The sequence below is a fragment of the Schistocerca nitens genome, unplaced genomic scaffold, assembly GCF_023898315.1.
Source record: "Schistocerca nitens isolate TAMUIC-IGC-003100 unplaced genomic scaffold, iqSchNite1.1 HiC_scaffold_465, whole genome shotgun sequence".
Taxonomy (NCBI): domain Eukaryota; kingdom Metazoa; phylum Arthropoda; class Insecta; order Orthoptera; family Acrididae; genus Schistocerca; species Schistocerca nitens.
This window is the reverse complement of record NW_026045998.1, coordinates 1,672,560-1,688,626: the sequence shown is the minus strand read 5'-3', so window position 1 is coordinate 1,688,626 and position 16,067 is coordinate 1,672,560. Positions and strand designations below refer to the sequence as shown.

The 16,067-nt window shown below is 43.9% G+C and overlaps 1 protein-coding gene across 1 annotated transcript in view; it reads right to left on the bottom strand.

Moving 5' to 3' along the window:
- Positions 1-16,067, bottom strand: part of LOC126232175 (neuralized-like protein 4) — a 295,692-nt gene that overhangs the window by 11,700 nt on the left and 267,925 nt on the right. Inside the window, exons 30-31 of the mRNA XM_049942472.1 lie at positions 14,015-14,276; positions 5,882-6,176 (exon numbers count right to left, since the gene is read on the bottom strand). Coding sequence (XP_049798429.1) covers positions 5,882-6,176; positions 14,015-14,276 — 557 coding nt within the window. The remainder of the gene's footprint in view (positions 1-5,881; positions 6,177-14,014; positions 14,277-16,067) is intronic.

Below are 16,067 nucleotides of genomic sequence, written 5' to 3'. Positions count from 1 at the left end.
GCGTCAGACACGCCGGCGTGTAAACTGCCCACTCACCATACCGTGACCAGGTTGGCCACACTGACAATCAGACCACAGTGCCGAGTGTAGAGTTTTAACGTGTAGAGCACAGTAAAGACGGCACACGTATAAAAATGGAATGGTGACACCATCTGCTAACATGGCGGCTATACTTTCATTACACTGTTTCATCATCATCATCTTGGACAGTTTCCAGCCTCTGACCGGGTTTGTTTGGAACGCAAGCCTCTCCACCGTCTTCCGTCTTGCCACCATCTCTCTGCCTTCACCTCGGTGCAGTCTTCTCCTTTCTTCTGGACGCATTCCTCCACTCCTTTCAGCCATCTGTCTCTCCATCTTCCTCTCGATTTCTTTCGTTCCAGTCTCATCTCGTGTATCCTCCTCGGTATGCTCTTCTCCTCCATTCTCTTAACGTGCCCGTACCATCTCAGCCTCGATTTCTCTATCTCCTCCCGTAATGGTTCCACCTTCATTAACTCTCTGATCCTCTCATTTCTTAACCTGTCTATCTTTGTCACTCCAGTACTGTTCCTCAAGAATTTCATCTCATCTCACTAGCTTCTACTTTGCTTCTCTCTCTTCCTTTCATAACCAAGGTTTTGGATGCATATGTCAGGATTCAGACATAGTACACCGGTATATATAGCCTTTGTACTCTGTCCGTGATCAATCACATTACACAAGTAGATTTTCTGTCTTCTTAATGTCTATTTTATTGTGTGCTCTATTTTCGAGACACATGACGGAGGTCGTATTTTCACGAAACACAGCGAAGGTTGCACGAAGATTTGATATTTTTTCTCTAAATACTGTTTGGTCTTTGTATGTATATAAAGCGTGGGACAGAGCAACTCGCTTATTTACAAATTCGATTAAACAAAGTATGCAGATATATTATATACACTTAATACTTTGAACAACACCAAGTACAACACTTAAATTTTACTTTTTACACAGTTTCAAAGGTAATATCACGCAAATGGCATCAATTATTTTCAATACACTCCGTTAATTGAACTCTGAAGTTTCGTTCAACTCTTTCCGGCATATTGACGTGCGTGTTGCCGACAGCTCGACAAGTGTTGTCCTTCAGCTGAACGACGGTCCTGGGAAAAATCCCTGCAAACTAGTTGTTTTATATAGCCCCATAAAAAAATAGTCGCAAGAGGCTAAACCGGGCAACTGTGCTGGGCAATGCAAATAATATGCACCTACCATCTAACACTGAAATCACAAATACCGACAAATGTTAAGGGCCTCTTAAGATTGTAGTTTCCCTGCTCAGTTACAAGCAAAAATATTTACAGACACACTAAAGTTTTACGAGGTGCCTCATTTTAATTCACGTCGGTCAATTTGGTCACGCGCTAAGTAAAGGTGGCCACTTACCTCGAGACCACGAGGTAAGTAGCGCTGCCGTACACAGACTGTGTGAGAGGTGGAACACTTTACTGTTCGTCTTCGAGTACTGACAACTCGCGGGCTCAAGTGTCTCGTGGCGATCAGTCGGTATAAATTTTGATGCCAAAGTAACACCGATTTATACACACACATTTCAGAGATACTTGTCTCAAAATGTGGTACTTAGGTTTATTTGTAGCAAGAAACACACAGTTAATGAATACTGTTGTAATACAAAGCAGTGGTTAGAAGAAAACTGGCTTTTAAATCAGCTTCCAAACTTTTGTGATGACGTCTCGTATTCGGTTGTGCAGTTAAATGTAAGTACATTTACAACTATTAATCAAACTCATTTGCACACACATATAAAACGTGCGACAGCCCACTGCATAACTACAGCATCACAACTGTTAGATGACTAATGTTTACAGCAATCCGAGAGATAACAGTCCGTACGAAGTATTCCGTTCGACGCACCTCAACGACTGGCACTCGGGGGGTGTCGGGGCGGTCAACAAATCGCCGTTTAATTAATACAGGTACTCTGTCGGTGGCTCGTAACGAGTCGTGTAGGTTACCAATTAATAATAAGATCGGTACATACATGGCCCGAGGTGCTACCCCTCAATTTCAGCATCGGTTCTGGAGAAGGAAGTTTGATAGTAATAATCCAGGTAAGTGAATTTTAAAATATGCACAACACAGAAAACTTTGCCTCATGGTCAAAGCCTACTGCATGTGGTTTATTTTGCACACTAGCAAAACAGTGTGTGTGTGTGTGTGTGTGTGTGTGTGTGTGTGTGTGTGTGTGTGTGTGTGTGTGTGTGTGCCCAAACTCTTTGTCTCTAAATATGTCTGCTTGTGTCGGTATATATGTGTGTGTGTGTGTGTGTGTGTGTGCGCGCGCGCGCGCGCGCGCGCGTGTGTGTACCTGTCCTTTTTTCCCCCTAAGGTAAGTCTTTCCGCTCCCGGGATTGGAATGACTCCTTACCCTCTCCCTTAAAACCCACATCCTTTCGTCTTTCCCTCTCCTTCCCTCTTTCCTGATGAGGCAATAGTTTGTTGCGAAAGCTTGAATTTTGTGTGTGTGTTTGTGTGTCTATCGACCTGCCAGCGCTTTCGTTCGGTAAGTCACATCTTCTTTATATATATATAGTGACTTACCGAACGAAAGCGCTGGCAGGTCGATAGACACACAAACAAACACAAGCATACACACAAAATTCTAGCTTTCGCAACCAACGGTTGCCTCGTCAGGAAAGAGGGAAGGAGAGGGAAAGATGAAAGGATGTGGGTTTTAAGGGAGAGGGTAAGGAGTCATTCCAATCCCGGGAGCGGAAAGACTTACCTTAGGGGGAAAAAAAGGACAGGTATACACTCGCACACACCTCATCCTTGTTTTTATATATAATTTTTCCCACGTGGAATGTTTCCCTCTATATATGTGGTGAGTCACCTAACATTACCGCTGGATATATTTCGTAAACCACATCAAATACTGACAAACCGATTCCACAGACCGAAGGTGAGGAGAGGGGCTAGTGTAATTGGTTAATACAAACCATACAAAAATGCACTTAAGTATGTTTTTTTAACACAAACCTACGTTTTCTTAAATGGAACCCCGTTAGTTTTGTTAGCACATCTGAACATATAAACAAATATGTAATCAGTGCCGTTTGTTGCATTGTAAAATGTTAATTACATCCGGAGATATTGTAACCTAAAGTTGACGCTTGAGTACCACTCCTACGCTGTTCGATCGTGTGTATCGGAGAGCACCAAATTACGTAGGGATCCAAGGGGAACGGTGATGGGCCTTAAGTACAGAAGAGACTGGAACAGCACATTACGTCCACATGCTAACACCTTTTTATTGGTCTTTTTCACTGACGCGCATGTACATTACCATGAGGGGTCAGGTACACGTACACACGTGGTTTCCGTTTTCAATTACGGAGTGGAATAGAGTGTGTCCCGACATGTCAGGCAAATAGATGTTCAATGTGGTGGCCATCATTTGCTGCACACAATTGCAATCTGTGGCGTAACGAATGTTGCACATGACGAAGTACATCTGGTGTAAAGTCGCCGCAGGCTGCCACAATACATTGTTTCATATCCTCTGGGGTTGTAGGCACATCACGGTACACATTCTCCTTTAACGTACCCCACAGAAAGAAGTCCAGAGGTGTAAGATCAGGAAAACGGGCTAGCCAATTTATGCGTCCTCCACGTCCTATGAAACGCCCGTCGAACATCCTGTCAAGGGTCAGCCTAGTGTTAATTGCGGAATGTGTAGGTTTACCATCATGCTGATACCACATACGTCGACGCGTTTCTAGTGGGACATTTTCGAGCAACGTTGGCAGATCATTCTGTAGAAACGCGATGTATGTTGCAGCTGTTTGGGCCATTGCAATGAAGTGAGGACCAATGAGGTGGTCGCCAATGATTCCGCACCATACATTTACAGTCCACGGTCGCTGTCGCTCTACCTGTCTGAGCCAGCGAGGATTGTCCACGGACCAGTAATGCATGTTCCGTAGATTCACTGCCCCGTGGTTCATGAAACCCGCTTCATCGGTAAACAGGTAGAACTGCAACGCATTCTCTGTTAATGCCCATTGACAGAATTGCACTCGAGGATTAAAGTCATCACCATGTAATTGCTGATGTAGCGACACATGAAACGGGTGAAAGCGGTGACGATGCAGTATGCACATGACACTACTTTGACTCAGTCCACCGGCTGTCGCAATGTCCCGTGTACTCATGTGTGGGTTCATGGCAACAGCAGCTAACACACCAACTGCACCCGCTTCTCCTGTGACGGGCCTTTTACGGACCTGTTTGAGTGCTACGACCATACCTGTTGCATACAGTTGACGGTAGATGTTTTGCAATGTGCGGCACGTTGGATGCTCCCTGTCCGGGTACCGTTCTGCATACACCCTGCAGGCTTCAGCTGCATTTTGTCGACACTCGCCATAGATGAGTATCATCTCCGCCTTTTCAGAGTTCGAATACACCACGGTCACAGTTCCTACAACACTACGCTATCACAGACGTCTGGTAACACGGTGTACTACAGTTGGTCTGCGTGTGGAGACGAATGCAGAATAACAATAGCAGCTAGCGCTACGTGCGGACACTGCGACAGCTAGACCAAACCACAACAGTGCACTGCAGCCACACTCGTAAACACGGTCGTCATCGTAAACATGTCCCTGCAGATGCTGCTCACCGACCGTGGCCTGTGTTTGTTACGACACGCAACTGAACGTCGGAGGTTTCAAGCGTCAACTTTACGTTACAATATCTCCGGATGTAATTAACATTTTACAATGCAACAAACGGCACTGATTACGTATTTGTTTATATGTTCAGATGTGTTAACAAAACTAACATGGTTCCATTTAAAAAAAACGTAGGTTTGTGTTAAAAAAAATACTTCCGTGCATTTTTTTATGGTTTGTATTAGCCAATTACACTAGCCCCTCTCCTCACGTTCGGTCTGTGGAATCGGTTCGTCAGTATTTGATGCGGTTTACGAAATATATCCAGCGGTAACGTTAGGTGACTCACCCTGTATATATATGCCGTGGAACTTTGAATTTTGCCGCAGTACACTCGTTCCCTCAGATATAAATTATACCGTCGCAGCTGTACGAGTGCTCGACGGCAGAGAAAATATATAAAATGTACAAAAATTGTAACTATTTTTGTTTTCTACCCGCTCTTGTGTCTCTAGGGTGGAAGCTTCACTTACTTATTAGCTAGTCTTGGTCAGATTAAGACGAAAAGACTTCTTGATGAGCAGACGTATTGTGGAAGTTTGTATGAAATTTGGAGGATGGAAGCAGCAACGTAAAATACATTGCATTCAATATCAAGATGGTTTTAATTTGTATACATTAGTAATTCCTGGACAATGAAATTTATTGCAAAATTTCAGAACAGCTATGACTTCTCACACAGAAATGAAGCGGGAGATTTTTGGAGAACAAGACCTGGACGCTGCACGAAGGAAGACATGTTAACACGGTAAAGGATGAACTCTTAACTACGCCAGTTCCCCCTGTTAATCACATTTTGTTATTCTCTGTTCTCTTTCAAATAATTTTTGTAGTGGAAATTGGTTTGACTTTTGCTCAGAAACACCACAAGGACCACCCCAACAATAGCTTTTCCGAATCACGAAGTCCGATAGCTTTTCTGTAATACGAAGTCCGATAGCTTTTCTGTAATACGAAGTCCGATAGCTTTTCTGTAATACGAAGTCCGATTTGCATTTCATTCTTTCCCTTTTTCACGGCCAGTAACGATTTTAAAAACCCCTTTTTATTCACGATTTCTTCCCACATATTCAACCTTTTCTTTTATCTTTTATATTAAGCACTAGCGACAGAGAGAGAGAGAGAGAGAGAGAGAGAGAGAGAGAGAGAGAGAGCTGTACCTGCACCAGCCAGCTATCTGCAGTAGTATCTCGGCAGACTGCAAGGCGGCCACATCCGCGACTGCCGTCCCGGAGCCGGCATCCGCAGTGCCGGTCCCCACCGCTGCCGGTGTGGCGGGAACGGCCGGGTCGGACGCCCCAGTCGGCGTACCAGCAGCGGACGCTGCCGCGGGCGCCGCCGCCACGCAAGACTTGCGGCGGACGGTGAGGCCGGGTGGCGGCGAGGGCGGCCGCAGCCGGCGCACGCACTGCTCGCAGAAGCAGGAGCCCGCGTCGCCCGGCAGGAAGAACCCGTCTGTCGGCAGAAATGCGAGGGCTCCTACAGGACGCACGTCTCGAGACACGTTCCCAGCTCCGACATCACACGGGACTTCCGACAGAAGTGACCTCCTCCGAGGATCGTGTGGTGTCCACAAGGCTTAGGCCTGTCCCACCCCTCATTAAATCGACCAAGACTTATACGAATAATTGTAATAACAGTTATTATTATGTTCTTCAAGTTTGTTTTTGGGTTTTCAGAAATACTGTGGGAAGAAAGTTTATTTATGTTGCAGATAACGTGGAAGACATCGCCCGACGATCACCACGAAAGTTCGACGTAGTGGCAAGTGGGCGAGGAATAAAACGAATGCCACAAATTACCGCGAGTCGCGGAAGAGCCCGGTCGGCGAGGGCGTCCAGCTTCCTAGGTGGTCGTCGAACGACGTCTAAGGAAGATATAGTCCGCTTTCTCTTTGTAAACAGATCGAGCGAGTCTCAAAAGGTTCACAAAAAATGTATAGGCGGGTGACACATTAGGTGGGACCCGATGCCTGCAATACTTCCACAGTTATTAAAAAGTTGTTAAACGGCAAAACCAATAGTTCATCATTTATATAGATAAAAAGTAGTAAAGATATAGGAAAGGAAGAGTTGTGGCGTCAGAACGAAAAGTGATACATCGCTCAGCAAGGAGGATGTAAACCGTGACGGTTACGTGGTGAAAACAAATCGACTGATAAAATAGTAAGTCTGTAATTAAGCATAAAGCCACGTAACACTGCAGTTGTCAAAAGATTAGTTACACGAAACCCCACTCACACATTTCTCATTTGGTGTCTTCGAGTGCACGGATTGAGGAAATATGGTGAATGTATTATTTCTCAACTCACGAGAAGCATTTGACACTTAACACATCGATGTCCAATATAATCTTACACAAAATGTTTAACACGAGACGAGTAGCGTACGACGGCTATTACAGTTAGGAAATGCGGGTGCATCTCGAGGCAGTGTGACTCGCGGCGCGTGTGTTACCCAGACTGTATTTGTCCCCTATTTAAATGAAAGAGCACCTAGCTACTTCCGACAAACTTTATGCACGATTTCGTACCTTTCCGAAACTTTTCCTTGCAGACACCCATCACAAAATGGTGGAAGTTAGTCAATTACTGCACTTTTGCTGTTGGGGAAATTTCAGCAGCAGGTGTAACATTTCAACTCGTTACCTCTTTACAAACGACTGTAGAACACGCACTTCCGGATATCTGTCGTCACGAACACGAGGTGTGCGAAAAACCTGGATTTTGTTTAAAATGGACTGTGGAGTACTCTGTTTGTGATGACAGAGTGTTTCGTAATGGGTGCACTTAGCAGCTTCGGAAAAAAATTAAGCAATTGTTCAAACCCGTTTTAAAACTTTCCTGCTTATACACTTAAAGGCAAAAATTTAACACATTAACTCATTTGTAAAGCAATAGCATATCTGAAGCTGTCTGACATGTAAGAGTACGATTGTTTGTAGAACTGGGGGTTTACTGGTATCCTATACCTTTTGAAGCCCACTGGGACTGCGGCACCCAAGATATTCTCAGTTTCATATATTCTTAACACATCACTGAACCATTGCAGACATATTACCTCTGGTTCCAGAACAGATCGAATCTCAGCAGACACAGTCCTTACGCATTTTGGTTGGGTGTAATATGTAGCAGGTTGTGCACCGGTCGATTGAGTGTTTACTCACAATCTTTGAAATTTACTCCAATCTTTCAAATTTTTTTCGCCATTTCACAGTAAGCCTATTTATGCTGCTAATGTTTAGAAGCACAAAATATTGAAGACTTTTACAAAACTTGCAGTCCTATGAGGCCTTCAGCTCCACATTTTTGCACATGTAACAGAAAAACTATACTCGACTACAAAATGTAATAATATTAAATTTTTTTCCATAAATGATTTCGATACGTTGTCATCGATCGATTAACTTTGGTATGTACCTAAATGTAAACGGAAAGCAGATATCTTTGTAACTCAGGAAAGTGATCAGTTTCTGATTGTGTACTAGTTAATATGTATAAAGATTTATCATAATTATTTTTGTAAATTTATTTTACTGCGTTACACCCAGAGTTTATAAAATAACTACTCGAATCGGGGTGTATATGTGGACAAGGAAAAAAAAAAAAAAAAGAATTCCCACATTTTCTGGTTGAAAATACACTTTCTCCTGGGCAGAAACACACTTTTTCCGTATTAAGTGACAGTATATTTTCCATCGGAACTGCAAAACTTATCAATCCTTTCAACGATTACGGTTTCATACGCCGGTGTAGAATTTCCCGGCACTTTAGAAAATGAAAGTCGAGGGAAAAAACATGTTTCGGAAATATATTTCATGTGAAGCAACACGTACACTGCATATTTTCGTACTACGAAAGTAAAAATTTGAATTCCACCAAACACCACAAATTACTTTCCGAAACATTGAAGTCGAGACTGCGATGCGCTTTTGTAAGCCACCGTAGCTCAGGTCACGTGACCTCGCCAGCCGGTGACAGCGGATACTCAGAGCACAGGACACGTGGTGTGGTCGGCTAACAGCAACGTCACTATTAAGTAGCACAAACACACAAACAGGAAAAGTTAACGGTTTAAATTAATATACATAGTGTTGCTACAATGTAATATTGCTCTCTAAGGTTAATAAGCTGCAAGAGAAGATAAGCTTCCACATATAATGCTGATATTTTTTGCACTTGTTACAATTTGAGATATATCGCGTAAATGTCCCAGTAAAATTTTTAATAACAACATACGTGTCTGACCTTCTAGCCTCGAAATTCTTCTAAATGGCTCGTCATCAAAGAGTCGATTTTTAAATGAGAGTCAAAGGCTCTGCGATTTAAGAAATTCGTCGTACCTTCTCATAGTTCAACTTGCATAAAAGGAAGTTTACTTTGAAAGTAACGGTTTTCAAACCACCGTTCAGAACATCTTTCCACGACCGTCAGAAATAAGTTTGTTTCAGCACCAGATAACGGGGGCCACCGCGCTCGCGCAGCTGTGACGACGAAGGGAGCCCGTATGTCGGTTCGTGTAAAACATTAGAAGATCTTACATTATGTCATAAAAGAAAGAAGACAGCAAAGTATACTCGAAGAGCATCGGAATATCGTGAACTGTACAAAATGTGCACACAGAGTGCACATTCGGTACGTCCAGATTCCCGACGACGTAAGCGTCGACCTGACCTGAAGCTTTTCAGTACGGTTTTCGGTACAGTACCGGTACCGTATTAGCTCGTGTTTGGTTCTTTATTGTGGCATAATGCCATACGCGCTAGAAGATGAAAATGTGCACTTGAAATGCAGTGAACAGTTGAAACTAGCCAATGGTGTGGAATTAAACACTTTGTTTCAAATACATTAACTGCCTCAGTGGAAAAGATTAATAAAAGCCAAATTTGTTTAGCAAACTGACAAAAATGACTTCGTTGTTCTGCAAGGTGATTAATGCTTGACCGTCAAAAGGTGGAAATAAAATAAAATCTGAAGCTAATGGCATATATAAAACATTCCATAATTATGTGAATATATTTTAATTCAATTGATAGCTACCGACCACAGAAATCCGTTTTGTTTTCATTTGACGTGAGAGCGTTAAACGAAGAGGAAACGGCAAAATCACTACACGTAAATACGGGTCACGTGGAGACTACCCACTTCCCCACTGTAAGTCAGACTGCTCTGCGCACGAGCCTCGGGTCTACAATATTTCTGAACCGGGGCAATACTAGACAGCGGCACCCCCCTCCCTCCCCCTCCGCCCCCACCCTTAAGCCTTTTTAGATAATACATAAAACATATATGTTGGAGGAAATGTGAGACACGTTATCTGGTCTTAAGTCTGCCGATGTGCAGTGGTACGCCTCTTCACAGAGCATTCTTCTATCGCTCGTCACTGAATTTCGCTCTGTGGAATTGAACGTATATGTTTTGTAATGGCTGCCATCGAACTATATTCGGGACAGTGGAAATTAAAATGCCCTGTGGTGCCCCTCTTGCTCCCAGCCGTCCGGTTTGACATCCTGCCCCTGTTAAAACAAAGCCCCTTGCAATTAATACTGGATGGGATAATTTGTAATCAGGAGAGCAAGAACTCTTCAAAAAATCTGCACTCTTTATCGTCTACTAGCTTATATAACTTGCTGTTTCGTGGCGACATAAAATTAAATATAGGATACATAAAACCAGTAAGGACAAGAGACAAGCAAAACAGTACAGATTTCTTCAATCCTTAGCTCCTAGCATTTTTTCCTCTCTAATCTCGTTACAGCTTTACATGGCGTGCTTTCCTTTCTGCAGATGACTTTATTACCTCAAAGATTGAAACTTCCTGGCAGATTAAAACTGTGTGCCCGACCGAGACTCGAACTCGGGACCTTTGCCTTTCGCGGGCAAGTGCTCTACCAACTGAGCTACCGAAGCACGACTCACGCCCGGTACTCACAGCTTTACTTCTGCCAGTACCTCGCCTCCTACCTTCCAAACTTTACAGAAGCTCTCCTGCCAACCTTGCAGAACTAGCACTCTTAAAAGAAAGGATATTGCGGAGACATGGCTTAGCCACAGCCTGGGGAACTGGCAGAAGTAAAGCTGTGAGGACGGGGCGCGAGTCGTGCTTGGGTGGCTCAGTTGGTAGAGCACTTGCCCGCGAGAGGCAAAGGTCCTGAGTTCGAGTCTTGGTCCGGCACGCAGTTTTAATCTGCCAGGAAGTTTCATATCAGCGCACACTCCGCTGCAGAGTGTAAATCTCACTCTGGGAACATCCCCCAGGCTGTGGCTAAGCCATGTCTCCGCAATATCCTTTCTTTCAGGAGTGCTAGTTCTGCAAGGTTCGCAGGAGAGCTTCTGTGATGTTTGGAAGGTAGGAGACGAGATACTGGCAGAAGTAAAGCTGTGAGGACGGGGCGTGAGTCGTGCTTGGGTAGCTCAGTTGGTAGAGCACTTGCCCGCGAAAGGCAAAGTCCCGATTTCGAGTCTCGGTCCGGCACACAGTTTTAATCTGCCAGGAAGTTTCATATCAGCGCACACTCCGCTGGAGAGTGAAAATCTCATTCTGGACCTCAAAGTTTGTCAAACGTTTTGCTACACGAACAATCAAAATGTCGTTATCTAATACTGAAAAAGCTCTTAACAGAAATAATACCCAAGACTGGTGTGGTTTCTCGATCTGATTACCTCTATTTTGTCACTGTCTGCCAGATAAAACAAAATACGCCTTTCTAATATTGTAGCAATTTTGTAACACACACCAAGTAAACAAAATACGCCTTTCTAATATTGTAGCAATTTTGTAACACACACCAAGTAAACAAGACTGCTTTGGCAATAATGATCATTTTTATAAGACGACAGAATACAATTCACAAAGTATCAATATCAAAAGCTTTCACATTTCATTCATACGCTCCAATTTTTTCAAGGACGAGATCCAAAAGTAGTAGAACGAAATTTTTATATAAATTTGGAATCGTCATATTCTTTCACATTTGTGTGATGTCCTCGTTTCTTCTCCTTCCTCGTTCTAACAGACAATCTCGTCATCACTAATTCTGTAACTATTCCTGCCACTGTCGAAAGTTATTTGCCAGTTAACTTCACTAACCCTGCCATAATCACCGATTTAGTTATCCCGCGATTATTCTCCTATTAGGTGTCGTTACACGTTCATTCAACGCATTTTCCACACTACTTCCAAAATAGGATTTAAGCGGCTGCTAGCCGGGGACTGTACAACTGGCCCATACTAGTGTAGAGATCTGGCCAAAAATTTTTTGTGGATATTTCATTTTCTAAGATACACCGAGAAGATAATACATAATCTTTCTTACCTGTTATTCCTGTTTGTTAGTTGTTTATTTCCACTCCGGTAGTCTGAATCTACGGGTTTTGTTACTAATTATAACAACGCTTATCATTTGCAAACCCAACGAACCAGATAATCAGACAGCGATCGGTATATATCTGTTCGACTTTACTCTGCTCAGCTCGTATAGCCCCGTCGCCTTTTATCTACAGGAAAGTTTATTTCCAGATGCGACGAGGGTTCCCCTGATAGACACATCGTGTACATTGTACACACCTTCAGAAATCAACTTAGAATGCATTCAAAAATCAACAGAGATGTGTCTCAAAATCGTATTATTAATCGATAAACCAGTGTGTGCCGGATGCTAGGCGCATTGTGAAACAAGGGTTTTTTTTTTTTGTCACGAATATGAAGCTGTCCCACCCCCACCCCTAATTGCCACTCGGGTAAGATACCCTCTGGCAATGAAAAGGCTACTTTGTTTACATTCACAGTCTGGAACTTAGCAGGTGCAGTAGGGGATTATAAAATGTATTGATCGGCCCCACCTGACTATCTCTGTAACTGGTAGTATGCTAATTTTAATTTCAAAATCTAAAAGGTAAATGTGTTTTAATGGTATCAGTTGGGGGCCAATGAGCAGTTACTCGAATACAAACGCACCACTCCCTGCAGCAAGTGAACGCCGATGCCGTGCGCGCCACGAACCTCGGTATTTCACCGTGTCGACAAAAGGCACTCGAGGACAGCCCTGCTAAACCACTCTCGTAGGATCACACTGCAATTATCCGAGTCATAATTATATTGAGGAGGCCCGAGAAGTAGTGTCGGTTAGCCAAAAATATAGGTAACTGAACTGTAGTAGCCTTCAAATGCGACACGAGTTACAGGCATCGACAGTTACAGTCGTGTTTGGGACCTGTTGTTTAAGATGAGAAGACACGAAAGACAGAGGTATCTCCCTCGACTTGCCTTATATTTTATTTCCATCAGTTACGTTAAATGTAATTTTCTTCAAAAATCAAGTACTTACTGCAGAGAGAATCTTTACTCACATTAGCCATTACCAAAAATCCCAAAGTCTATCCCGAGCACTCCGTAGTTTAACACAGTTACATAAAAAACAGTATTCCGTTTGAGGCCACAGACCTATTGTGGCACTGTACTGAATAGATATTTGAATGTTGTGCAGGGGCAGTCGAATTTAGTGAAAGTATACTTCTAATTGTTGTTGTTTATAGGTCCCCTAAGTCTGATTTCAGAACACTTCTGTTCAAGCTACAGAGGGCTCTCGACTCACTTTGTAGGAAGTACCAGAAATTAGTTAGATGTGGTGACTTCAATATAAATTTTGTGTACGACGGTGCGAGAAAAAGGATGTCGGTAGATATCCTAAATTCGTACGATCTGATACAGACTGTGTTTTTCCAAATAGAGTGCAGGGGAACAGTAGCACAGCCACAGACAATATTTTTATTAATTATTTATTACTAGATGGGTATTCCGTTAGTAAAAGCACAAATGGTCTTTCAGACCGTGATGCACAAATTTTAATACTAAAAGACTTTATTAAAAGAAATGCCACATGTAATTATAAACTATGTAGGAAAGTTAATCCAACAGCAATAGTGTGTGTTTTTTTTTTTAAACATTGTCAAGTACGAGTGGCAGGATGTTTACAGCGACAATAACATAGATGATAAATATAATGCTTTCCTTAACACATTTCTGACACTCTTCGAGAATTGCTTTCCATTAGAATGTTCTAAACGGTGTACTAGCAGTAATAGGCAGCCCCGGTGGCTGACTAGTGGGATAAGGATATCGTGTAGAACAAAGCGGGAATTATGTCGAAATGTCAGAAATACCGACAATCGAGCTACAGTAGCCCGTTACAAGCAGAACTGTAAGGTGCTTAAAAATATTGTCAGTGTAACCGATTTCAGGATAGTCGTTTAGCAGTACAGATAAACTGTGCCGAGTAGAAGACCGAGGACACACCCGGTAAGCCGAGGAAGCTGCGGAAGCGCGCGCACACCGTGTGGTAGTCGCACTTCCTGGCGGGGGCGGCCGGCGGGGCGGTCACCGACGCGGGCGCGCAGAGTCGGCCGCCTCCGGAGGATGGGCAGCTGGCGGATGCGGGGGCGGCCGCGGACGCGGCCGGGGTGCCGGCGGGGGGCGTGCCCGCCGCCCAGCTGTCCAGCCCGCCGCCGCCCGGGGTCGAGGCCGGCGTGGCGCGCCGCGAGGCGGTCCCTCCGGACACCTGCGGAAAACGGCTCCCGGTGACTGCGCTTCCCGTAGACGGGTCTATTCGTCCGAGGAGCTCGACAGTGAGTACCTCGACCGACGATCTAGGATGGAGCTGAATGTAGTCCAAATGCGTAAAATACTTAGTCAACTGAAACTGTACACTTCCAGAGACCTTCCGAGCCTCAAACATCTACGATGTGCGTATGCAGACTGAAGCCACAAATGAAAATTTCTACCGAGTACAAGTTTTCCTTCGTCACTTCAGTCTACATATATACACACACAAAGCTTACTGTAGTGCAGGGGCGGGCAAACGTCGCACGCGGCTCGTGAGTGCACGTGTGCCGCTCGCGTGCAACCGTCGACCGGGGCAGTGGGGACAGCCGGCAGGTTGCGGCAGTGCAGTACCGGGCCGAGCTGCGGACGTCGATGCGAAGGGACTACTACGTAGTGAACGTCGTCTTTCGAGAACCGGAAAATGCAGAGTGAATTGACGAAATGGAGAAGTGGAGATTTGCTGTCTTTTGAAAAGGAATGGGAGAATCGTCCTAAAAGCCGTCGAAGAAGCTACCGATTCAGATGGCTCAAATTGGGAACGTTCGGTGTCGGTGACAACAGACAGAGCACCTACAATGAAAGGGGAACAAATGGGATTTGTGGGATTACTGAGAATAAAAGCTACAGCGTACGGAAGAATCGTCGTACAGCGTCCACTGCATTTTGCGCCACGAAGTACTCTGTACAAAAGCAGCAAAACTGGGGGACATTACGCAAGTGATTACTCGGGCAGTTTGTTATTTGAGATCCCACTGGCTTACGTATAGACAGTTTCACACATAATTAGCTGAAATTGGCGAAGAGATGGTGACGTACCGTATCACAGTGAACTTCACTGGCCTAACCACGGTAATGTACTCTAAAGATTCTTTGAGCTGAGAACACCAATAAATCAGTTTTTAAAGGACAAAGGAAGGTACGGCCCCAAGTTAGAAGATCCGGAGTGGGTTGCCGACCTCACATTTTTAGTGGACATTATCGGACACAGGAATGCATCGAACGCAAGTTTGCGAGGAGAAAATCGGCTAATTTGTGAAATGACTGAAAAGGTGCGAGCTTTCACTAGCGAGCTCGAGCTGTGGGAAAGAAAGCTCTCGTCAGGGAACGCAGTGCATTTCCCTACTCTGTCTACTGTGCGAGAACAGAATTGCAAAGAATGTGTTTCCGTACTTAGTGCAATCGAAGAGGAATTTCTCAAGCGATTTGTTTTTGTTCAGGGGGGGGGGAGAAAAAAAATCTATTTGTTTGTGCAAGGGGGGGGGGGGAGAGAAAAAAAAAATCTATTTGTTTGTGCAGGGGGGGGGGGGGGGGGGGGAACAGTTATGATTAAAAGACGGACCCAGTGGCCTAACAGCAGCAGACGAGTACCTGCTGTTGTGCACAAAGTTTATGTGTACGGGTCGAGAAAAACGAGGAAACTTTATGTAGTATTCTGTGCTCTTTAGTGCTTGTGTTGGCTGTAGAAAGACAAATGAACTGAATACAGATTTCTATGTACAGTCATGTATTGGACTCGCTTGAGACTAGAGACTTTTGAATTACTTCAATTCTTGGCTTGAATATGTGTAAATAAGTCTAATGTTTAAGGAACAAGTTAGCTTGCAGAAGTTATTGTCTGTGAAAATTGAAAATATAAATTGATTGGACCGTAAAGTATTCTACGAGTACCAAAATTATTTCACGGATAGAGAAGTATTTTAATAAATTCCTTTAACAAGCTACAGTCTTCGGAGCAGAAGCTTTCGGG